The sequence below is a fragment of the Dysidea avara genome, chromosome 13 (assembly GCF_963678975.1).
Source record: "Dysidea avara chromosome 13, odDysAvar1.4, whole genome shotgun sequence".
NCBI lineage: Eukaryota > Metazoa > Porifera > Demospongiae > Dictyoceratida > Dysideidae > Dysidea > Dysidea avara.
In genome coordinates, this window is record NC_089284.1 from 10,004,077 (window position 1) to 10,028,641 (window position 24,565).

The following is a 24,565-nucleotide window of genomic DNA, read 5'->3' on the forward strand; positions in this document are numbered from 1 at the left end:
TCGATTTGTTAATTGACATCCGGTTAGCTGCAAATAAACGAATTTTACGATGGCCACCGGTGGCGGGGGTTCGCAAGAGGCAAACGTCCCAGGACAGAAGCTGGCGGAGTTTTGTGCACAGCTGGACGACTATACACCAACGGTAAGGGACACAGCTATAAACTGTGTTATATCTCAACGCGTGTTTGTGTATATAGCGTTGGGTGGTCTTTAGTTAGAACGCACCTTGTGTTTTGCTTCTCCAGATACCAGACGCAGTGACACAGTATTTCTTACAAAGATCTGGTTTCAATTCAGACGACCCCAGACTGTAAGTGTGGAATATGCTTAGTACGCACAGAATCTGTCAACACTTGGGTTGGGAATCACTACAGTTCACAAGTATTGTGTGTGTTAGCATGCTGTGTGTGTGTGTGTGTTAGCATGCTGTGTGTGTGTGTGTGTGTGTTAGCATGCTGTGTGTGTGTGTGTGTTAGCATGCTGTGTGTGTGTGTGTTAGCATGCTGTGTGTGTGTGTGTTAGCATGCTGTGTGTGTGTGTGTGTTAGCATGCTGTGTGTGTGTGTGTGTGTTAGCATGCTGTGTGTGTGTGTGTGTTAGCATGCTGTGTGTGTGTGTGTTAGCATGCTGTGTGTGTGTGTGTTAGCATGCTGTGTGTATGTGTGTTAGCATGCTGTGTGTGTGTGTGTTAGCATGCTGTGTGTGTGTGTGTTAGCATGCTGTGTGTGTGCGCACAGAGGGTCACGCTCCATGGAAAGGTGTACATGGATATCCTAACACCACTAAATGACCAAATGAATGGTGGATGTACAGTGTTTTTGTTAGCCAGTGTCCATGGTTTCAAACACAAACAACACTACAGACTTATTTTTAATGGATGGGCCTATCACTTAACAGTGAGGTGGGACTGTGTAATGTTCCGTGCTTGAATTTTACAAGTAGTTAGTCTAAATGAAGATTAAAGTGTTGGTTTATACATGTGTGTTAGTACAAACTGTGAAAATCATAGAGAAAACATAGTTGGGGTGATTTACTTGAACACAATGACACATTGTGAAACAGAGTCATCTCCATGCGTAACTATCTGTACTGAAGTCAGATAGTCTATTGGCTAATGACTCAACAGCTTCCTATATCCCTGTAGTGAGGTCTGGTTTGTTGTATGACATTGAATTTGTATGGTAAAGACTGTGAATAGGATAGTCATTCTCTTTGCTTCATTCTTCCCTCCATTTTCAAATCCCTCCGATTTTAAAAGGCTTTGGCTTTTTTATGAGTCCTGACAAGGGAGATTCATGTTTCATGGAATCCTATTTCTGTCTCCTCAGATTTCCTACCTGTAAGAATTGACTGGTCATCCTTCTAAACAAGAAGACTTCTGAAATTTCACTCATAATGATTGCTGCTACATCCTGTCTGGCTAAGTTCTTTAGAGGTGGACAAAATTAGTTTCTCCATACAGACAGGTATCCTTGACATTGAACTGTGTTAGCCTCTATAGGGAACACTGACAACATTTTTTGGTTATTGTTGAGTTATCTAAGGAATTGTCTGTGGCAAAGACCAATTTCCTAGAGATGATCTGAGTAATGTTTATAGATGATGTAACTAATGTGTCTTAACTTTACCACTTAGAGACTGGAGGGTGAACACAGATGGATAGATCTAGAAGTAGGATATGCTTACACGCCTTTTAATACAAAACCAATGAACATTGAAGTTTGCTAGGGCTCAGTATATCTTTAGATAGCACTCCACGTAGCAAAAAATGTACTTTGTTTTGAACCTCTGTTAGGCATGTGGAACAGCTTTTTTTTCCATTTCACCAAGAAATTCAGGGGCACTTAACAAAACAAAGTGTGTAGTAATATCAATAGTAAATTATTTACTCTTGGTAATATCAAGAGTAAAAATATTTAATCTTGAGAGTGAATTAAAGCAAGCAATGTGTAACACATGTGCTACCTCTTCTGGAGCTTGTGTGAGGTGTTTAGAAATTGTTTGATAAAGGGGACAAATTATGCTTGGCTACTTGACCAAACACTGACCAAGTATAACACTCAGTGGTCATACCAGGAGATAAGACTGATGGCCTGTGATGATGCTATCCTTTACAAATCACTTCTTTGAGTCTGGTAACAGATAGTGAGCATTGGGGGTTCCTTTGGACAAGTACACAGTTGAAAGTAGAGTGATGCAATGAGAAGTTGGGATTCATGAGATATCCGACTCAGTGCATGACTGGCTGGTTTAGCAACATGACACCTTTAATAATTACAATCTCATTAGGCAGTAAATGATTCTGCTTGGCTATATTGTTAGTTGGTCCTGTGACAGATGTGATTTGAGTGGGACTATTCACCCATTGATCATGTGGTTATTAATCTAATTCACCTTCTAAGACAACTCTTGAAATGTTTGATGACATAATATTTGTCTGTAGTCACATCCAGTCCAAAGATATCAAATGGGTTTACTTCATTCTGTTTGATGATGGCATGAGATAATCTAGTTAGATCTCCCATTTACTATTGAGGTCAACTCAGTAATGTCTTTTGTGTGCTGTTGGGACTGCTTTGGCTGCTTTGAAGTGGAATGCTTTTCACAAGCCCATCCAAACATGATTTCCTCCAGTGTCAGAAAGGCTAACTTTAAAATAGAAGCCTACCCTGAAAGATGGGCGTACATTGTGATTTCCACATGTGTGATAACCATTAAATTATAATGTTGTAGTACAAATAGGTGGGAAGGACTGAGTGTACTTCACATGGGAGTGAAGTAACTAACATTGTAGTACTTATAATATACTTTTAGTTGTATAGTGTTTTGGTTACTTTGGTAGCACTCCTAGTTATGTCTACGATTATGAACACTGCTGTGTTGTTTGTTAGACAGGTTGGATGTGTGCGTGTGTGTGTGTGTGTAGTGTAGTGCATATGGTGTGTGTGTGTGTGTGTGAATGTAGTGCGTGTGTGTGGTTGAGTGCAAGAATTTGTCTAAAAAACCCAGAACCAACTACCAGTCATACTTGGAGGATCGTGTGGCCTGACAGACAAAAGCACATACGTGTAGTGTTGAGTGTGTGTGAGTGCACGTAGTACGTATCAGTGTAGCCTTTTAATGGCAGTATTGATGATGTATGTGTATGCCTTCACAGTTATAGGATGTTTATTAAACAAATGCTGTTGTCCATTGAGTATAAAGGCACTGAACTGACCCAAAGCCTGTTCATTCAATGTCTATAAATTCTCATTGAGAAGCCTTGTAACATTGTATACCAAAATTTTATGAATACCACATACAGTTCAGCAGGAGTTGTAGCACCTCACAAGCATAGCACCATTAAGAGGTGTTGCTTTTGTCAGGAAATAAAAATATTGCCATGTGTGTTATACATGTATACTTTAATGCTTTGTATGTGTTTCTGTTTTCACCTAACATCTACTAAAGTTGATTGTGCTCATAGTTCAAGTGTATGTGTCTTTGTTTCATAGCAGAATCATTTTTGTTTAATGATAGAACATTTTGATTAATGATAGAATGGTTTTTCTATAGCGTTAGCTAGCAACACACATACATGCACAAACATTTATGCACTATAATTTGTTGCTAGCCTACTGTAAATGACACTTAACCAATAGTTAATCTAACGTCTTTCCTGGCATGCTATAGAGTTGAACAGCAATCCAGGTGGTTACTGTTTGATTGGTAGTGACATCAGCACCTAGCTGTCACAATTGTATGGTATCTGTTGTAATAAGGTAACCCAAGTATATGCCTTGTATTAACCTCAACTGCTTCCTTGTCAGGCTTCTGGTGGTTATACAAAAAGCCTTACAAGATGTCTTTTCTACATCTGCTTTGGTGCCAACATTGTCCTCCCCATGTTCTATTTTTGGGTGCATGTATTAAAAGTATTTTTATTTCTCAACAAGTTGTATTGAATGGTTCTTTGTTGCTTGTGGTGTAAGGTTCATGTGTGTGTGGCTGTGTCAGTTTCCAATAGTGGGCTGTGGTTGTAGCCAAATTTTGATACTCTGACCAGGTTTTGATAGTGGTCACAGTCTCCCTGAGGTCCCTTGTGTTTTCTGTGGTCAGATGTGTGAATTAATGGTTTATTATTGTATGTTTGTATCAATTAAGGATGGTATAGTGTTAAAGAACTGGTAGGTTGTTTTTCTACTCATATTCACTTTTCACCTTGGCTTGTTAATAGTAACACTTTTATTCATCAACTTGTTTGTTTCCACAGGTCTCCTATTAGTGGTACATTGGGTTTGTCCTCTCCCAGTTCCTATGAATTTAGTTTCATGAAGTTGTTGCAATCAAAAGCCTTTTAACTCTTTATGTCTTATCAGCTTCTTTTGATACATGTATAGCTTCTGTGTACCACCAGACAGATGATGATGTTTCTATTCAATTGTAGGGTTCACCTCATCTCCCTGGCTGCCCAGAAATTCATCTCTGACATTGCCAATGATGCTCTACAACACTGCAAAATGAGGGGAGCTGCAACAGCTGTCAGGAAAGCAGGAAAGGTTTGTTGTCCTCAACAAGAGAAAAAACTCTTAGGTCAAGTCCCAAGAAGGGAGTACAATTGTATTAGTGTAGGAAGTTGGTGATCCTGTTTCTGATCTTGTTTCAGTAGATGTGGGGCACTTTGGTGCCAGGAAATTTGAAGCCAAATCTTTTGGGCACTAAGTCAGTTTGTAGGCTCCTTGTACACTGGCTACACTGTTCTTTGTAGTGGATGTAGGAAGGTACTGAGCAGTGGTTTGCTGGTGAAAATAAGTAATAGTTTTTCTGAAGGCTTCAGTGTGTTACTGGAATAAATTAATGATAACAAGATAAGCATTTCAAAGCCGTAATTTTGATAATTTCCAAAACCCAATTCCTAAATTGTAAACTATGTGGTGAGGTTCTTTAGGGGTCTCCCTGGGATGAAGGATACTTTATTAATGATGTTCCCATGAAGAACAAATTTTATTTTTAAATACGTTTCTAATTCTGAAAAGGGATTGTCTCCATGTGTTTCAAATCTCAACTATAAGTGTTATTTGTGATAGCAAATACAGTGTAGAATCATTATATTAATGTTTTCATATCTCTGAAGAGAGTTTTTAAAACTATTACTTTAGAAGTGTTCGAGTTGTTTCATAATTCTTGCCTCGTTGATGGTAAACATAGCCCCAGCCATCCTATTGTATTTGTATGCAGTAAAGTGACATTGTTTTGTAAAACTCACCATCTGTTGACTCTTAATGTGCGGTATCGTTCAATATGTTCGGAACTTCGGTTTTCTCCCACTAGCATGTCTGGATGGTTCAACACATAAGGGTAAGTTTTGATGACTTGTTCACAATGTTTATAAGCAAAGTCGATTGTCTAATTGTGTGGTGTAGCCTAGTTGGCTGTGTGTTGATATTCACACTATAATATACCAGTGGTCAATAGGCTATTTAATGGTCTATGTAACAGTGTGGTCAATTAAATATTGTGTTATAAATATATTTTATTGATTTATTGGATTCAGAGTAGTGTTATAATGTAGCAAACTTTCTAGTAATAAATATGTCTTGCTACAGCTGTGAAATTTTAAGTATTTGATGTAGCTAGCAAACCAGTTGATTTTTTTTTTTGCCACAGCTTACAATGGAACACGGATTGTTCATATACGGGGATGACTCTGTACTACTTTACTTTCATGAACTACAAGACGTGTACTAACAGTGTTAGCCCATCACTTATGGCCTGACAAATGTTACACGTGTGACATGTGGTGGCTGTCAAGATGTTGCCAGTCGTAATCTCATGCACAATTGACTTATAAGTAATTCGTGTATTAATCTACCAAGGAAAAGTCATTCTGTCTAATGCAAAATCGTACAAGATATGTGGTATAACTGTGTTATACATTAAGCTAGTCAAATAGTCCATGTAGAATATTGTAAGGGACATTCTAAGGGTCAGAGGAGTTCACATGGATTAAATTATTAGAAGAAACTTCCTATCAATGTTGATGATGCCTTATGGCTGCTGTTTCTATTGCATTAGGAATTGCTACAAATGATTACCATCTAACCTCTCATGTGGCACTAGTCTTTACCATATATGGCAATACATTGGACTTTAATTCAATTATTGTATAACTTGTGTGTACCCATAAGCATATGTCCACAAGATGACCTGTCATTTTTGGATCGATGTAATTCAGTGTTTGTGCATGGAGTGTTGTTTCCTCTTCTTTCTTGTCATGTTGATACACTGTCACCTTGTCATAATGTCGTGATGTGTACATGACACTCTTTGCTAACAAGATTTACATGTGTAGTTGTGACTTGACAGATCCCCAAGGTTTCTGTGTGCCGGCAGTGTTTGAAAAACTTGTCCATGCATGGTTTCTTGAGGGATGCATTTTAGAATATGGCGACTGCTTTAGTCTACCAACTTGTACAAACTATTTTCTATAACTTTTATACTGGTTTATAGAAGCCAAAAGTTTGCAGCTGCTCTTCTAAGATCCGTCGACTAAAACTCTTTTGTAGCAGTTTGGTTTTGAATGAGAATATGTGGTTTACTTTTATTAATAGCATACAATTGGTCAAGAATTCATAATTGCAATTTACCCGTTGCGGTTTTGAACTGTTCAGTTGTAGTAGAGTACATGATGTAGCACCCTTGCAGTTTAGTGTAAACTTTGTAAGGTGGTTAAGAAGGGAATTGTCTAGGGAAATACATTGGAAAGTTGTGCTGTCATGATTTATTATGGTGTGTGTATGTTTATGGTATTGTGGTCATTAGCCATGTCATGTGATAACTTGTGTGTTGTTTACTTCTGTAATCTAATAAATAATATTTTAACTTGTAACTTGGTGAATAGTGTTGGTAGAACTGTTTGCTTGGATACAGAAACTGTTCGGTTTGTCTTATTAGTCAAGCAAAATATTCTTCATTAGTTGTGCTTACCTGTGAGCTGTAATTATCTTAGGTTCATGTAAGACATACACCTGCAGTTATATTAGTCTTAGTGGACTCTCAAATTGAATGGTATTGTCTCTTGATTTGAAGACTAAGTTTTGTGGTCTTTAGCTGTGATTATCTTTGAAAAAAAGACCTTTGCATGACATAAAAACTTGCACTAGTGAGTTTCTAAAATTGCCAGTCACTGAAATGTTCCTGGCCTGCATTGATGCATTTATACTGTACAAGAGTTTATAATTGAATGGTGCTAACCCATTTTACTTGATCCTTATTGTGAAATCCAATCAATTTTTGTACCAATGAATTTTATTTTATATCATTAGCACCCATGGTAACTCAGGCTTATCATATCAACCAAAAATTAACCTCTCCAGGTTTCTGTAATTTGTGTCATTATTTGCCAACAAGAGCTAGCCATAATCTTGTATCAACACAACACTACTTGTGCAGTACAATGGCTACCTGGGTGGTCGTTGGTCTTTATATGGTTTCTGTTTAGCTTACTCCTTAGTCTGTGGTCTCATATTGGTCTGAGCACTTGCCAAATTTATGAGAAGTTATGTTAGCAGATTGATGATATCAGTACCACTTGGTCTGAAGAGGTTTAGATTTAATGGCTAGTGGCATTCTACGATAATTTGTGGTTGACACCTTGAATATCCAGGTTGCACTAATCGTTTTCATTGGTAAAGTTCAATAGTTCAGAGCTTTGGCTGTGTGCTTGCTAGATTTTGTTTGCGTTCACATAAGGCAATATTCTCTTTGACTTACCTGAGAGTTTGTAAATGGCAACAAGAGTTTAGATGGGGAATATAAACTCTTTGTCATAGCTCGTGGCAAAAATAATATCCTATTCATTTGAAACACAGTACTGTTAAGTATTCCTCAATCCTTCGTAAACTGTTTATGTGACATATCCTGGACTATACTCTATCATGTCCATTAGTAGTTCATCTCAAAACAGTACCATGATCTCATAAGGAAATGCATGTATTAACCAATACATGCTGTTGTTTTATTTACACACAATAATATTATTATTAGTAATTAGAGTTACCAATAAATTATTTAGTATCAGTTAATGACATTAAGTGGGAGAGGATCAATTTGTACTGGCTGTAATGAGCTTAATCTGTTAGTCTAGTGTGCTCCCTTAACTGTGACTAGGTGATTTGTATGTACATTTGTATGTCAAATTATCGAAGCTATATTGAATTAAGAATAATTTTAAACTTAAGTTAGTGCAAAAGTGAATGGTGGAAAGATGGCAGCATTAGAAGATTTCTCTTGTTCTGTGTCTCTTATCTCTGCTCCATGTGTCCATGGTTATGATAAAGTGTGAAATGTGTCACTGAATAAAGGAAGAGGAATGAGCTCATGAATATGATTTTTTCAGGTGGTCAATTGATTAAACAATATTAAGTGTCTCATGATTTATTGTTAATTGAATTCTTTTAGTGGCAGATATTCTGAATTAACTCATAGACAATTATTGGTTTGTAAGATGATAATTCTATGACAGCTGTGTGTGTGGGTACATATGTGTGTGTGGGTACATATGTGTGTGTATATGATGCAAGTGATGTTTAAAGGGTCGAAGACTGTCTGTGGTGTGGGATAAGATCTACCTTCCATCTTCAGTGTGGAGTATGGTAGTCCACTTGTAGTATTGTGAGAAAGCCAGTAATATTACCAGGAGGATTAACGCATGGCTAATTAGACTGTGCCAATATTTACGTTTGCTATGACAACGTTTTTTCGTGCATGCAGATTGTATATTTATCCAGCTAATGGAGTGATCATTGTGATCAAACCTGATGCGCCATATGTTACCCTCCTGCAGAGTAGTTGTGCGGCGATTAATTACCTAATGGTCTGTGTGTAGGATATGACCACATTGTACACACGTAAACCATGTGGTTAGTGTAAACTTGATACTTGATGGTTATAATCCAGTAGAACAAGCATATCTTGTCAATGGAACTTACAGCACACATAGATAAGGATAGAACACATAAGCAAGCTCTTCAGTTGTCGTATACACGATCACCAACCCAGTGAACTTCTTCGGGTGGTGCACACACACACAAGTGTGCACATAGCCATCCACCAGATGATGCTTTCCACTATTAGTAGTGGACTTGATCCCTTGTGGATGTGTCACTTGTCATCTGTGTCTAGCAACTTCATGTCATCTTCAAAATCGGTGGTGACAAATGTCACATTTTGACATTGTGGAAGGAACAGCATTCTGCACCTTCCTCAGTCTTTCCTGGCACACATCCATCCTTATATTCTTATTATGGACAACCCTTAGCACACGCCACACATGCAATCTACTGTAGTATATAGTTTCCTTTTCTCTAAGCACAGTGATGTTTAGTTACGTGCTGAGCGATAATGTGTTTGCACTGAATGGTAACACTTCATCCACGCCATTTGTCTTCAATGCTCTACATACTAATTATGTAATGTAATTGTTTTTATTATAATTCTATAGTGCCACTTCAGTAGCCATTATCATGTCGTTACTAGGTGTTGCATAAATAACACTCATTCAATCATAAAACTACAAATTACTAACTGTTCGTAATTAGCCACATAATTTTATGCTTACAAATATTTATATTAAATCCCCATTGCTGCCGAATACTCTCAAAATCTTACACTGTCATACAAACTAGTACCGACTGAAATTTGACCGCCACATAATTAGGGAATACAAGTCAACCATGTGTTCATATTACAGAGCTGCCCGCAGATTGAAATTAGAGCTCGTAATTTTTAATAGTGGCGAATGGCGCAATTACTCATGGTGTCATTTGATTTCTGTAGGTAAAACAGAAAGACCATGTTTATAAAATTGTGGTGCCCGTAGATTCAATACTTTAATTTGAATTTGCATGAGATTTATGGGTTAAGTGTGTTAAGTGAAAAGTTTACACTGTGCACAAGATAATCAGAATTTAATAAGATTAAGGATGATCTTCAGTGGCTTGCACAGGCAGCTTTTTGCAAGCTTCTCCTCAAGTGGTGACTACCACTGGCTTCAGTAATTAGATGCTTGTTGCAAATATTTTCAAACGTAATTTGAAAGCTTGTAATGACTGCTGCTTGCGGTTTCTCAATCCATTCAATATCTTCACTTAGTAACACGGCACTTATTAGAAATGGATTAGATGAAACAAGATCCCTTTTCACTTTGCAAACCAATCATTAGTGTATTCTATTGTAAAGTCTTTTATGATAATGGAACTTTCATATGATATAGTATTGCGTACGTTAAGAATGTTGGCTATGCCATGTTTTGTTTGAACAAATAACCACTGATCTGATATGTATTGGCAAGATGGACTCTTGGTGTTAGACCATGTACTATGTTGGTAAAGACAAGTAAGTTTTATTCAAGCTAATGTGTTGTGTGATTGTGTGTCTTCTGTTGTCAGTCTATTATCCAGTCTTTCCTCATCCAGAGACAGTTAATGATTCTCTCATAAAACATTTGATCTCAACAGATATGATGAAGATCATGCAATGTTGGCCTACACACTTTTGTGTTTGCATGTTTCTTAGAAATAATAGACATGTAATTTTGATTTTCTATAGCTTCATTGGTTTCTCACATTTCAGTTTAGCACATGCATGGAGGATGTTCCTAAGTGTGGTTTTGTCAGTATGTAGTTAACCATGGCCTGAGCGGGTGTCTGGGCGCATACTGATATAACCTTGTAATCTGATATGGAAACTTACCATATGCCAGTTCAGTATAGTCATGAAGGTGCTGGTAGTATTTTAGTGTAGCATATTTTACATTCCAAGACCATTTGTGCTCAGCAAGAAATTGCATAATGTGTCAGTACAGCCCCACGAGAAGGAGTTAGGCTTACGCCTCGTGTAGTCTTTATGAGGCTTCTACATTTCTAGATCTTTTTCACCACATTAAGGTGCTCTGCGTCCATTGATACTTGTTGGCTCTGTTTACGTTAGCCATTCATTGGTCGTCTCTTTATGAATAGCTTCTATTGCACACACGGGATGCTGCCTTACTGTACTAAGCTTGTACTTTTGTATATGTTGTACAAATTGATAGGCATTTGAGCTGATCAGAGTTGTACGTACCCTACGTGATTACATGTATTGTGCTGTACATCCACATCGTAAGGTTTTACTTGCCAACTTGTCTGTACATGATGGTACTATCCATCTGTCATCGGTTGGAGTTGCGGTTTGTTAGTTTTCAACCAAAGTACACATCACGTTGACCACTAAGTAGAACAGTTTTATTGGTGCTATAGTTACGTTACTAAGATGGTCCACATACTCACATGAGAGTTTATACAAGATTATTCCCCCAACATTAAAATGTGACCAAGCAAAAAATTATGACCATAATGAAAAATGTGGTGATGATTTTAATTTACATAGCATCAATGTTGAGTGTACCAGTACATTTCAATTTCAGCCCACAAAGTAGCTGAACAGTCCACTCCTACACTGTACCATAGGACATACACATTTGAGATGAATATGATTTGTGTAGCTAAAACATTAGCTACAGTTGTATGTGGTTTATTGACATTTATGAATAGACTCCTACGTACCATTGTGAAATTTTAGAAAATATAGTCATTAAGACATTATGGAGTATAGCTGCCTTATAGTGATAATCTTGATTGGTACCGCCCAGGTTTTGAACTTGCTAATGCAGTCAATTTTCATGCTTGTAGCAAAGCAATATATATTAATGCCATCCTGAGGGCTTCTATGGAGTCTATGGTTCTGATGTACATGTATGGAATGTTTCGGATAGTGATCCAACCATAGGACTGTGACATCAATTAGTGACTGAAGCTTGTGGAATTCACTGGTTGGATTGGCCAGTGATATTGATCATTGAAAAGTGATAGTTAATGGATGATCTGTACAGTGTAATATGTAGTTGTACTAGTGTGTGCAGTGGTGTAATCTGTGATGTATGAACAATTCATGCTCAATCTTGGCTACTAATCGTTTCTGTAGTAAGTAATTTCACTACATGATACATGACATGACTATTATCTACAATACACGAGTTATCTTGCCCACTGTCCATCATGCCTGCTTCTGTCAGCAGAATTTGTATTATGAGAGTGTTGTGTTTTGATGTGGTTTTGTAACTGATTCTTACAGTTTTATTACTAATTACTTCATGTACAGAATGGTGCAATCCTATGTGTATTGAATGGATACTGTTGCATGTGATAATATTCACAAAGCTTTTTTTTATCTGAATATGCCTGTTGCTAATTGTTTGTATAGACCTAGGGCTTTGTTGAGACTTGCCTGATATAATTGCAAGTCATGAGACCTAATTTTTAACCACCTGCAAGTTAAAACCCAAAGTCTGCACATGATCCAAAGTGAAGGGTAAGAGTCATGGGACAGTACGACCTGTAAGCTGATATCAAATGTTCACATAATTAAGATGTGTTAGGTGAGCCACGTGACCTAATTTAACTAACGACAATTTGATATCAAAGCTTTCACTTATGGGACCAGTCTTTGAATCTAGACCACCTTGTCTTCCGGCTTTTTTTTTACTCACCAATGAAGCCATTGCTTTTGCCAGCCTGGCACTGATTTACACTCCTACAGGTGCTAATGGCCATACCAACGTTCAGCTGCTAGGCTACTAACATATTCACAACTTCCCATGACAGTGAATCCTTTTAAAGTGATACCTGAACGTACATGTTGGCTTAACTGTGATGATAAGGCTATTTGGTGGTAAGCCACTCTCTCAGCATACCTTGTGTAGAAACCCAAGATGTTCTAACTGTTTGTGTTAGTAAAAAGATAGTGTCTTTTTCTATCACAGCTCCACTACTCCTACATAGCACTGTACCTTAAGCCATAAATTCTTTGTTGACTTTGCCTTTCATAAAATGTTTTCAATATTTGGCTATAGTAATCGTAACTTGAAAGTACTTATGTACATTTTGACTTGTCGAGCTTCGTCAGCGTTTTTGGTATTAAGTTGCATCAGCATATTAGGGATTTCATTATTATTACAAAGTTTTAAAATAAATTTTATTCTCATGTACTGTTAACAGTTTTTGGGGCTGGCTTGAACACAAAACTGGTCACACTTTCCTGTGACAGTGTTACCTGTTGTCAGTGCTACTATCTCACCTTTCAAGGGAAATTACACACAATGATTTCAACAGTTCATTAATGTCTCAAGTGCACACATAATGACCACAGTTACAGTAATAAAGTATACCGGATGAAACCACAAACTGTATATCAGATTGAATGAAAATGAAGATGTACTGTTTGTAGAATTCTTGACATGCACATCTACACAAGCATTTTTCCACTGTAATTTGGACTACATGTGGCGCTAACACAGTACATGGCAATATCTGGGATACAAGCATTAATGGTGTTGAAGTATCAGGTGATTCTATACAGCCTCACATATGCTCTTCTTCCTGTTCTTGAATGAGCTCCAGCACTTATACAACAGGAGCATGGGATAAAACCAGCTGTCTTAGCCAACAGCCAGTTAAACACTGCTAACAGGTGATAGCGAGACACAATGTAGTCTACATGTTAACCAATGCTACAAGCTATTCTTGCTATGTGTAATTTTTATATTGAAAGTCTCCTCAGTTATGTGGGCTCCATGCATTCTTTCAGTTCCTGATGCCTTCACAAGTGCTTCCAATTGTACATCAATAGATCAAGTTTTGTAGTAACCCTTTGATGATTTCAAGCTGTCTACTACATTGTATTAGATCCATGAACCACTCTCTTTTTAAAATGAATTGAAAAAAGTCTTATGCTACTTTAGGGGATTTGTTTCGTAGAGGGATTTTATTCTTGTGGTCCCACTCCGATAGGATTTCCCTTTATGGAATTACAACTGGGTATTACTAATGTAATGACCAATTTATGCCAATTAGCTGGTTTATTTAGTTTATATCCAATGTACATTTAAACTTATCAGTGACTACAAACTGAGTTTTGTAAAATAAACAAGTTACTGTTGGGTTAGCCATCATGTACATACAAGTGTACATAACATTACTACATTAAGTAACAAATTAGATTTTATATCGATCTGTTGGTAGTACAAACTGTTTATTGTATTGTATTTACTGTAGGACAAGAAGTACACATTGACTTTGGATGATTTGGGTCCAGCCTTGAGTGAATATGGAATAAATTTAAAAAAACCAAACTATTTCACCTAATGCCACTTCTTCACATGATAATTACTTAATTGGTCAAGAAAACTGTAGCCATGTTGTAGTTTATTTGTATTTTAATTTTGTGCTTTAAAATTGTAAATGTGTCCATGAGTTCAGTTGTACAATTATTGCTGATAAATTATTATTATTGTTTATTTATTTATTGTGGTTGATTTTCCTGTTGTTTTTTAATGATAATTTCCTGTTTCCACTTAGGTAGTGCTTGAAATTTGGAGGCTTTGGCTTCTTTTATCTGCTCAGTCTCTGCTTCCTTTGCAAGGAGTTTTTGTCTAGTGATGTAAGCATATGCAATACATGGTCTTATTAGGTCATCATCTATACTAACTTTTCTGCTTCCTTTTTGGCAAGTAGTTTTCTTTTCCAAGGTGGTATATCAACCCACTTCTCTTCTTCCTCTGTTTGCTGTGTACACACAAATATGTGATGAAGTAAACACATCTAAATCCATATTATTGTGGTGGGTTAACTGCTTAGCACAGACAGTGATGCACTACATAGGAGCCACTTGACTGATATGGGTGGGTAGTTGGAAAAGGCGGACACGGACATTTTCAAAAAGCACTTTTACATTTATGCAGTATATGCTTTTACATTTATGTAAGTTATTTTTCATACCCAATGCTGTTTTTACAGCAGTCTTCGCTTCGAGACCCAGGCGTCGATCCTTTCATAGCGCTTATCCATTTATAAGCGCACGTGCGAAGGACTAGACCAGCACTCCACAGCTTGCCAAAGACCATAATTATGGTGTTGTACACATGTTCTAAAGTCTAATACAGAGTTATATAGTTGTAGAGATTAGCTTGTATGCCCCATGCAACTTAGTTTAGCAGGCCAAATCCACAATCTTACGCCTTTTAGTATAAGGCGCAGGCGCTTATACCAAGTGTTGAGGATTTCAAGGACCTGGCCTACGGGATTAAGTTGGGACATGCTAGATTAATCTCTGTGACTCTGAATTAGATTTCTAGAGCACGTATACAACACCATAATGGTCTTCAGAGTGCTAGTCTATCCTTCGCACGTGCGCTTATAAATGGATAAGCGCTATGAAAAGATCGACGCCTGGGTCTGGAGGCGAAGACTACTGTAAAAACAGCGTTAGGTATGAAAAATAACTGTTATATAAATGTAAAAGTCCTTTTTGAAAATGTCTGTGTCCGTGTCCGCGTCCGACCGTATCCGCCTTTTCCAACTACCCGATATGGGTGGACTGGTGGATGGTTGATAAAATCATTGCATAGCATCAAAGGGCTTCTAACAGGTGTGTATGTATCAAATTATGTTACAAGTGGGCATGGTTTTTGTAGACAGCTATTAATTATCAACTCTTGATATATCACTTATCTTTGGGATAATGATCTGTCAAATATGAGGTTACATTATAGTGTGTATAGAGTTACTGATCCCACCATAAATATACTCTAACAAAACGGTCATAACACAATAGTGTTATTATGCTGCAAAAATTGTCCCTTATACCACTGGGATTCTTGATAGCTATTAGTAATAATAATGCTAATAATCTTTTTCACAATGCCCATGTGTACCATATCTATTGTGTTTTCTGCTTTTTCCTGACACTGAAGATATCAAATATGTGACCCAGTCTGAGAAAACTGGTTTTATCGCCCATGTCAGCAGATTCGATTTTTCATCCAGGACACAAAGCTACATGAATAAACTATCTAATTCCACAATCAAAATCAGCTAGACTTGAGTGGTCTGGTTTTGCTGGCTGCTTTTCCCAAGCACAGTGGCAATCCGTACGTGCAGTGTGGGACCTTAATGGAGCTCTGGTCAGCCTGGGGATGACTATGTGGCTGCATAGCTCTGTGCTGTTGAATAAGTAACTGTGCTGTGAATTTCCTTTCATTTTAGCCAATTTTGATACCTCAATGGCCCAAAGTTTGGCCTAATTCACTCCTATGCCTTCCTTTTCAATTTTTGAACACCATCTTGCCTGCCTTCCAGGCCCCCCCGCCTCCCACCCCTTTTGCAGCTTGCCTGATACAGTCAACCTCAGTTTAAAAACTATCTAAAATGGCGGGAAACTTAGTTGTTGGCTACTTGCACAGTGGATGCTGTGGAAGGAAAGGAATTGGTGTAAAACATGTGAAAATTTGGTACACATAGCTTCAACCATTGGCGAGCTACAACACACTAAATACTTAAAACCGGCGTTTCTTGATACTTTTAAATAGGTGATAAGACCGGTTTTCCCAGACTGGGTCACATATTACTTCTAGCTAGACCAGAAAGTACTAATCCCTTTAACAGACTAAGTCAACACTTATTGTATAAAATTTAGAAAGAGGTGATCTCTATTATACTTACTAGCTTTTTCTGTTCTTCGTTTTCCTTTTTCTCTTTTTCTTCTTTTTTCTGTTTTAAAGCTGCTTTCCATAGTGGTGTCTTTGGTGAATCAGTGTTTGGTTCATTTGGTGATTCAACTTTGTTTGTTTCAGGTTCAGGAACTTCAACCACGACAGGCATCACCTTTGCTGCCTTTGTTTCTTCAATTTCTTCATCAGGTATGACACGTCCAAATGGTTGCTAAAAAGGACAGTAATTACGTTAATTACGTTGGCAGTAACTAACTAGAATATTATGCAAAACAATGTTGAGTGTTGCATTTCTAGAGTAATAGTATAAAGCAATAGTTACTTACCGTCATCAGATTTTTCTTTGCTTGAGGTGCTTTCTTTAACATGCCACGAAAATCTCTAATGTCTGAGAGCAATTTGTCATCTTTTTTCTTGGTGCCTAAGAGATAAAAGCTTTTACGTGTACAGAATTATTGAATTATTTTTAATACCTAATTTCTCTTCTAGTGTAGTCAACTTAGCTAGTCTTTCACTGTTTTGAAGATCTGCTTTTGTTAAAGAACTTTTTACTGTGTCATCGTTTCCTTTAGCAGCTATTGCATCACTGACTAAGTTAACAGAACTGGTTTTTTTAGGAATCGATTTCCTAATGAAACTTGGACTTTGTGTTCTTTGTGAAGAAGATGAGTGGTCTCCCAGTAGACTGGATAACTCTCCAGGTGGAGCAGGATACTATGGAACGATTGTAAAGAAAATTCACTGAATGTTATATTAGAGTGCTACTATTGCAATGTTATGTCAGTAGGAAAACTGGTTTTATTGCCCATGATAGCAGTTTTTGTTTTTCACCATAAACATAATTAAATACACTAACGATCATGATCAACCAGATTCTAATGATGTGTTTTCCTAGCCAGTGGCAAGCCATGCATACAAGCGGTTTGAGGCCTTTATGGAGATGTGACTGCAGTTTCACGGTGGTTGGCCATGGATAAAGACTTGTAAATTTTTTTCAGTTAAATAATTTTGAGTCCTGAATGGCATATAACTTGGCCTAATTTATTTCTACATTTTTCTCTTCAGACCCCCACCAGTTACAGCTCACTGTCTGTAGGCATACATACAGCCTCACCCATTAAATAACTGTGCACAAATCCACTGTCTGCGAGCTTATGTGAAACCACATCCACTTGAGTACAAGTTCTAGTCTAGTCTTACAGCAGGCACAATTTACATGTGTGGAGACACACTAATTTATTATAATAGGTAGTATCCACGAAGCCACACTTGAAACCTACCTCAACAACAATAATATTGACGAATATTAAATTAAATTTTGGCAGTTTGGTGACGAATCACCAATTCACCAAATTAGCTAAATTTTGTTGTTATACAGTATAATACAACATACCCAACTATGCCACAGCAATTGTGAACAGATAATCCTGATAGGTGGGCATGGCTCACGAAAAACAGGACCCGGATATTCTATAAAGCGGCAGTTTCAATCATGAAATCTACCCTGCAGTATCCTTCTGTCAGCTTACACTATGTACAACCTCGCGTGCAATGGTGCATCACCAATTTTTCAGTGAGAGCATTTTGCCAAATTAAAATCTTGCCAACTGCAAATCATAAAATATTAGTTTCACCAATATTGTGTTGTTATATGGTAGCTAAGTCATGTGTGAAACCCCAGAAATATTATACAGTCGTATTAGGTTATTAAATTTGATAGGTTGGGTTAGCGGTATAAGTGTCAATTCTGTGATGTCATGTCTGATAATCTTCCACTGAATGTGAACATTATGTACTACTATCTGTCATCATGGTTCGCTTTATTTTTGTGAAAAATTCCTAATATTTGGCACTGAATGAAATTTTTATGTTTAGAGATTTCTACGGAAACCTCTTTTACGAAATTGCTTTCACAACAGCTGATATTTAAATTGAATTTTTGTGACGTGCACCTCAAATTTGTGGTGTGCATGCTCAGTTCTCCAAACAAAAAGACACATACTGTACGAAGTTATTCTAATGGCTTACACAATGATGGTGGGCTGATTGAGTAGCCATTTATAACTGATACACACTCACGCCAACACTTAGTTCTATCACAAGATGTCCATGTTTTACATTTGACTACACTATATACAGGTGATAGTAGTCTAATAAATTTCTATCTATGTGGATGTGGCTCTACTAGCTAGCTCCATTCTTTTGCAGCACTGGTGCAGTGGTAGAAAAAAAATTAAAGTGCCTTGGGCTGGGTTATTCTCAAAGATTAGCTCAAGCCTAATACTAGCTACAGAGGTTCCATGTGTGATGATAGATACTAGACACATGATGGATTGGAAACGCAGTATATTTTTTATGGTTGCTGGCTCAACACGGTCATGTGATTTATAGATATGTTACCAGGTGTGAAAATTTATTTCTAATGTTGAGACTGCTTTAGAGAGTTTATAAAATGTTAAATTATTGCCAAAGGATTCAGCTACTTATTGGACTGTGAATGAAAGATAACTGAAGGTGTAAAGGAGAGCAAGTGGAGTTTGCATTTAAAAACTAGTGTGGGAGATTTGGTGTACAGAGGATGGTATTACATACAAAGCTGACATGATAAACAGTTTCCCACATCGTAATGAGTGCACAGGAATAGTTTTAGGTCAGCAAATAGTTTTAAATAGGTGAAGTGAAAGTATGGTTACATGACAGAAGCTTTTGTGGGGGCTTTCGAGTCACACTTTATAAAAATGAGTCTAGGGGTCTAGTGTTATATCCTATACTCACAAAATGTTCATACCTCCAGGAGTCCAAATGTAATCATACAGTATGATAGTACTGTATAGTAGGGACCACAAAGGTGTGGGCATGGCCCAGAAAAAAATCACCCAAAACCAGCCTCACTTCTTCCTGATGATGATGAAGCAATATTGGTTAGGTAAAAAATAAACCCAAATAAGCCTTTAGATCGACCCGATATGCTTTCACAAGTTGCTATGAAATATTTTTACAAAATTGGAATTTTCTACTGACTGAGTAACTGACTGATGCCTTCAGACAAGTGTAACTTGATAACAGCTAAGGCTATGGGCTTGATTTTTTCACTGTTCGATGTCGCTTCAGCCCGACACCTGCCTTTTGGCATACCGCAGTACAAAGAATGCATTCTTCATGGACTTCCCAGTGTCCTCCTTTGTGTCCCATTCATCTTTGCTGACAGCGAAAGGTGTCAATTTGTTGTGTAGCACGATGGCTTCCATTTGTAACAGAAATCGTCTGTATTGTTCATAGCGGCTACTTTTATTGCAGAAGTGTTTTTCAAACAGTTCTTGATTCGTAATGCTGTGTAATGGGTTGATAGCTGACAACGAGGCATAATGGATACTCCACTTTTCAGACAAAAATTGATAGCTGGGACGAGCAGTGACATTTCTTTCTTTCTTTTGATGTGGTATGCATGGGTTCACCAATCATAACAATTTTATTTTTAAAAAGTAAACAAACAAGTACACAAAAAATTGGAATTTTCAACTAGGGCAGGGACCATAGCACATTGATAAAAAGTACTTGTAGCACAGTAGGGATATAACACTTGTTATTGTTTTTTTACTGTGTGACTTAATATCATGCACTACTCCAGCTTGTTTCAGTACTTTTTATCGATGTACTATGGTCCCTACTCTAGTTGAAAATTCCAATTTTTTTTGTGTACTTGTATCAATAAAGTGGACAAGATATCCATTTCCTAGAAAACATTAGGTGAATTCGACAAAAATGTATTGCTGCTTGTACCCTGTAAATGTCATCACATGACCATGTCTAGCCCATAACCATATGTGTTTCCAATCCATTATGGGCATAGTATCTATGGTGTGACTTACTACCTTTAATATTATACTGAGCTATCTCAAATTATTGTATATGTGCTCAAAAATATATGCTTTCAGAATCTCAGGATCTGATTGTTTTATTAGAGTGTATCAAGATTTTTTGATTGTTGTATTAGAGTAAGTGACTGCTCTATTAGAGCATTTTGATCTCATTTCTGTCAAGTGTAAATAATCAGTAATAGTGATCAAGACACACGGTAGTGTGTTGTGCGGCCAAGAAAGCTGGAGACCACACCGTGAGTATATTGACAGGAAGAAAGAAAACAGCTTTTTCATGCGTGCATAGCTCCATGACCCCTTCTCAAAAGCACACCATTTTTGCATTATAGCTGTCCCCCAGGTAGGGTACACCACTCAGCAAATTTGATTAAATTCGCAACAGACATTTGCGAGATATGGGCATTCAAAGTTTCGTTTGAATTTCTTCGTTTTTTTCTTATGCAATACGGGGAGGCTTTGATTTCTTTTCGCACATTTTGCAAAAATTGCTATAAAATGCAAACTTGTAACTCGATTGCCTTGATCTTTAGCACAAATGAAGAACGTGTAACGGTGGATTCACGTACCAAGTTTGTTGCGAATGTGAGGAATATTCAAGGAGTTATGAACGTTTATTCACATAAAAAAGATCAAACTTTTGTCACTACAGGGTAAACCAAGCATAGAAATAACTTGAAAATTGGTGTGTAGATAGGCTGATCATTGCAGCAGTGCCTTTTGATAGTTTGAATAGCAATAGAGTTACAGCGACAAAGTTATAAAGCAAAAACCAAGGAAGTGTAAAATCCCTGGACCGAGATACTCTAATAGAGCAGTCACCACAGGGTAAAAAAGGTGTGCAAAAAATGTCGAAAAAAAACTTACCACAGTTCAAACCAGGGACCTCCATACCTAACACCTGCATCCTTAACAACTGAACCGCTGCTACCTTGGCTGATCACCTTACTTAATTTCTACTTGATAAATGAAATTTCTAGTTCAAATCTGCTTATAATCAAAGTTTGTAATTTCATATTTCATAGATCTACCAAACATTCTGTGTATGTTCTATTAGAAGTCCTCAAAAAAAATGTGCATTCCATTAGAGTATTACAATAATATTTTCAAATATTGAATTAAATCATGTAATGAAATACATTTATAAGTCTGTCTTCAATAATCATCATTGTATTTACATAGAAAAGAAGAAATGTGAGTAAAAACAAACCTCAAAGTTAGCCATAGGCTGGTTTTGGGGCCTTATAAAGTACAAAAAGAAGTGAAATCTACACGAAAACAGCCAAACTGTGAAAAAATGGTGCAGCCTTAAAAAGCCTGGGTGAAAAAAGTTGTGGTGGCGGCCAAGAAATGGCTGCAATGATGTTAATGCTAAAAATTTTTAATAATGGCTGTGTGCATTGTTAAAATTTATTAGCATTAACATCGTTGCAACTATTTCTTGGCCGCCACCTTTGATTTCACAACTTTTTTCACCCAGGCTTTTAAAGGCTGTACCATTTTTTCACAGCTTGGTTGTTTTTGTGTGGTTATTATAACATGAATTTTAGCAATAACATGTAGTGTTTTTACTTGCTTCACCTGCATTGCACATTTCAACTAAAAATCTTGAAAATTGCTCCATGTTGTGCTGGCACAATACTTGATAGTTATTATGCTTAAATTACACAGAATATATAGCATGCTCTAGAGAAATCTGGGGACATCAACCATCCTTTTTCTAAATATTTTGAAATTCTAGCTTCCTGAGATCAATTTGGTGGGTATTTTGACCAAATGACTATTTTTCAATCCGTAATAGGGGGCTAGTGGTCCCTTTACCTACCTCCCCCTCACCGGCTTGGTATACTAATAAAGGACAAAGCAGTTTCAAACAACAAGTGTCCATCCATACCTGATCAACCATCGTCTGTATTGGAGGGAGCAGTTTCTCATACTTCACTAACAGTTCAACACATTGTTTGTGACCACACTCTTCAGCTAGGTCTACTGGTCGTAACCCATCGGCATCAGTAACATGAGGGCTGACCCCATAATCCAGCAGTACTTCTAGTGACTACAAAGATGAACAACATCACAGCTACTATAGAGCTGGGCAGTATGAGATTTGTCAAAGCTGGTATGTTATTATATCATGGTACAAATACATACCACAGTTGGATTGTGGTTTAAAAAAGTAATGAATATCAAAATCAAATTGCCTTTCTTTGGAAAGTGTGATAGAAGGTCACGCTAAAATATTATTTATATAGGTTTTCTATAGTGAATCAGTTGTTATCTACGTGGTATTTTCTAAACTCATCCGGTACACTAACAGTATCAGTAAAACAACTTTTCCTTATGATATGTACCAGTATATTGCCCAGCTCTACAATATATTATTATTGACATAGTTGTTGGATTATGCTGAGCTATGCACTTAGTGAAATACGCTACAGCAATGTATTTTTATTGAAAGATTATGTAGTGCTTTACATTAGGGCTGAAACAGCTATCAATTTTACTATCTGGATATCCTAAATGAATCTTTCCGGATATTCTAAGCATAGTGACATCGTCACTTGCTATAAAAACATTGCATATCGAACATGTTGCTTTACCGGTACCAAACATATTATGTGCAAAAATGATAATTGTGGAAGTATGTATCAAGGAAAAATTGGTTTCAAATTGATATCCGCATATTATCCGGATATCTCGATAATACAGATAATCTGTTTCAGCCCTACTTCACAAGTTGTACTACATAGGGACATAGTCATTATGGTAATGTTAAAAGGCAAATGGGAGCCACAGCACACAGAATATTGGAGGCATTAATTTTAACACTGCAAACATGTGTTTCTTATTTTACGTGCAGTAGCAACAACAATCTTTTACACTGACAAGTAACATGGTCACAACATACAACTAGTTTTTCCTTGACCCGTCATTGACAAATATTGATAATAAATTTTTTAAAAAGGTTTTTAATTAAAGTGTGGCTTGTTTATTGAGTCACGAATTTATCTGTTAGCAAAAGCACTAGAAGGTCTTATCAATGAATCAGCACATGATTGCTTTATTAGGATATTTCACCACAGTATGGCCAGGAAGAGCACGTACCACTCTATACAATATTATCAAATTTTAGTCTTTGACTTGAAAATCATTATGCTAACATAGATTTTTAAAAGAATAATTTGTCAGCTGAAGTTTGAAATTGTATTCCATCTGCAGTAGCTACATTCTGACTTAATCAAGAAGCATAAGAGCTGCAAGGTATACCTTGCAGTGCCACTTATGACTGAATCCATAGATAGAAACTTAATGTATTGTCTCAGATTATGGCAATTTTCAAGCACCCCAGCTACTAAACAGCTGAACCATGTATAGAAACTTATTCATAAGTAAGCAACTTCTTGTGGTATACTTTCAGTTCAACCACAAAATATTAACACCACATGCAGTAGTAAAATACAAACTGGTTCCACGGCTTAGTATTTGGTTACAAATCTAATGCTATAATAACTGTGGGAATGAACCATGTGAAGAAGAATTGTGCTGGATCACTGTATCCTACTGACATGTATCAGGTATAATAATTATATCGCTACTAAATCCACTCCTGAATCCTTAAAGTTTCAGTTATACATAAAAATTATATATGGTACACTTGCATGGCTGTAATTCTGAAGGGTGGCAACTAACATTGTGTGTACCATTGAGGACCTTCATAATTTCTATTGGTTGTTTTATCATTTGCTTGAACTAACTTCTAATTGGCCATGTTCTGCAGCATCATGAAGTGGAGTTCCTCCAAGGTCATCTTTTTCTATTTTTGCTCCATGAGACAGTAGCCATTTTAACACTAGTGTGTGACCTAACATAACAAAATGTATTCTCATCACAGGAATTTATTAACAATTAGTTGGCAACTAAAGTGCATACCTCTTGCAGCTGCAAAATGTACTGGAGTTGCTCCATCATTATCTCGCTCCATTGGAGATATACCACACTTTTCAACCTGTGTATGAGAGTGACCAGTGTCTATCAATGACATGTTCATGTTGACATTATTTGAGGAATGGATCACTTAGGTTAAAACTGATTACAGATATGTATACTGC

At 37.0% G+C, this 24,565-nt stretch overlaps 2 protein-coding genes across 2 annotated transcripts in view; one reads left to right on the forward strand and one right to left on the reverse strand.

Annotated features, from left to right (window-relative positions):
• Window positions 1-14,374, forward strand: LOC136243365 (transcription initiation factor TFIID subunit 10-like). Its single transcript, XM_066034883.1, has 4 exons — window positions 1-142; window positions 246-310; window positions 4,426-4,537; window positions 14,129-14,374. Exons 1-4 carry the CDS (start codon window positions 50-52, stop codon window positions 14,216-14,218), a joined length of 360 nt encoding a protein of 119 aa, XP_065890955.1. The 5' UTR covers window positions 1-49; the 3' UTR covers window positions 14,219-14,374.
• Window positions 14,272-24,565, reverse strand: part of LOC136243363 (espin-like) — an 11,341-nt gene continuing 1,047 nt past the window's right edge. Inside the window, exons 3-10 of the mRNA XM_066034881.1 lie at window positions 24,387-24,462; window positions 24,212-24,318; window positions 22,351-22,512; window positions 17,055-17,295; window positions 16,908-17,002; window positions 16,574-16,792; window positions 14,562-14,638; window positions 14,272-14,505 (exon numbers count right to left, since the gene is read on the reverse strand). Of these exons, the coding sequence (XP_065890953.1) occupies window positions 14,376-14,505; window positions 14,562-14,638; window positions 16,574-16,792; window positions 16,908-17,002; window positions 17,055-17,295; window positions 22,351-22,512; window positions 24,212-24,318; window positions 24,387-24,462 (1,107 nt within the window). The 3' untranslated portion in view covers window positions 14,272-14,375. The remainder of the gene's footprint in view (window positions 14,506-14,561; window positions 14,639-16,573; window positions 16,793-16,907; window positions 17,003-17,054; window positions 17,296-22,350; window positions 22,513-24,211; window positions 24,319-24,386; window positions 24,463-24,565) is intronic.

Coding starts and splice junctions, on each gene's coding strand:
- LOC136243365 (XM_066034883.1), top strand. CDS start 50: ATGGCCACCGGTGGCGGGGGTTCGCAAGAGGCAAACGTCCCAGGACAG. Junction 311..4,425: donor AATTCAGACGACCCCAGACT/GTAAGTGTGGAA, acceptor ATTCAATTGTAG/GGTTCACCTCATCTCCCTGG. Junction 4,538..14,128: donor CTGTCAGGAAAGCAGGAAAG/GTTTGTTGTCCT, acceptor TATTTACTGTAG/GACAAGAAGTACACATTGAC.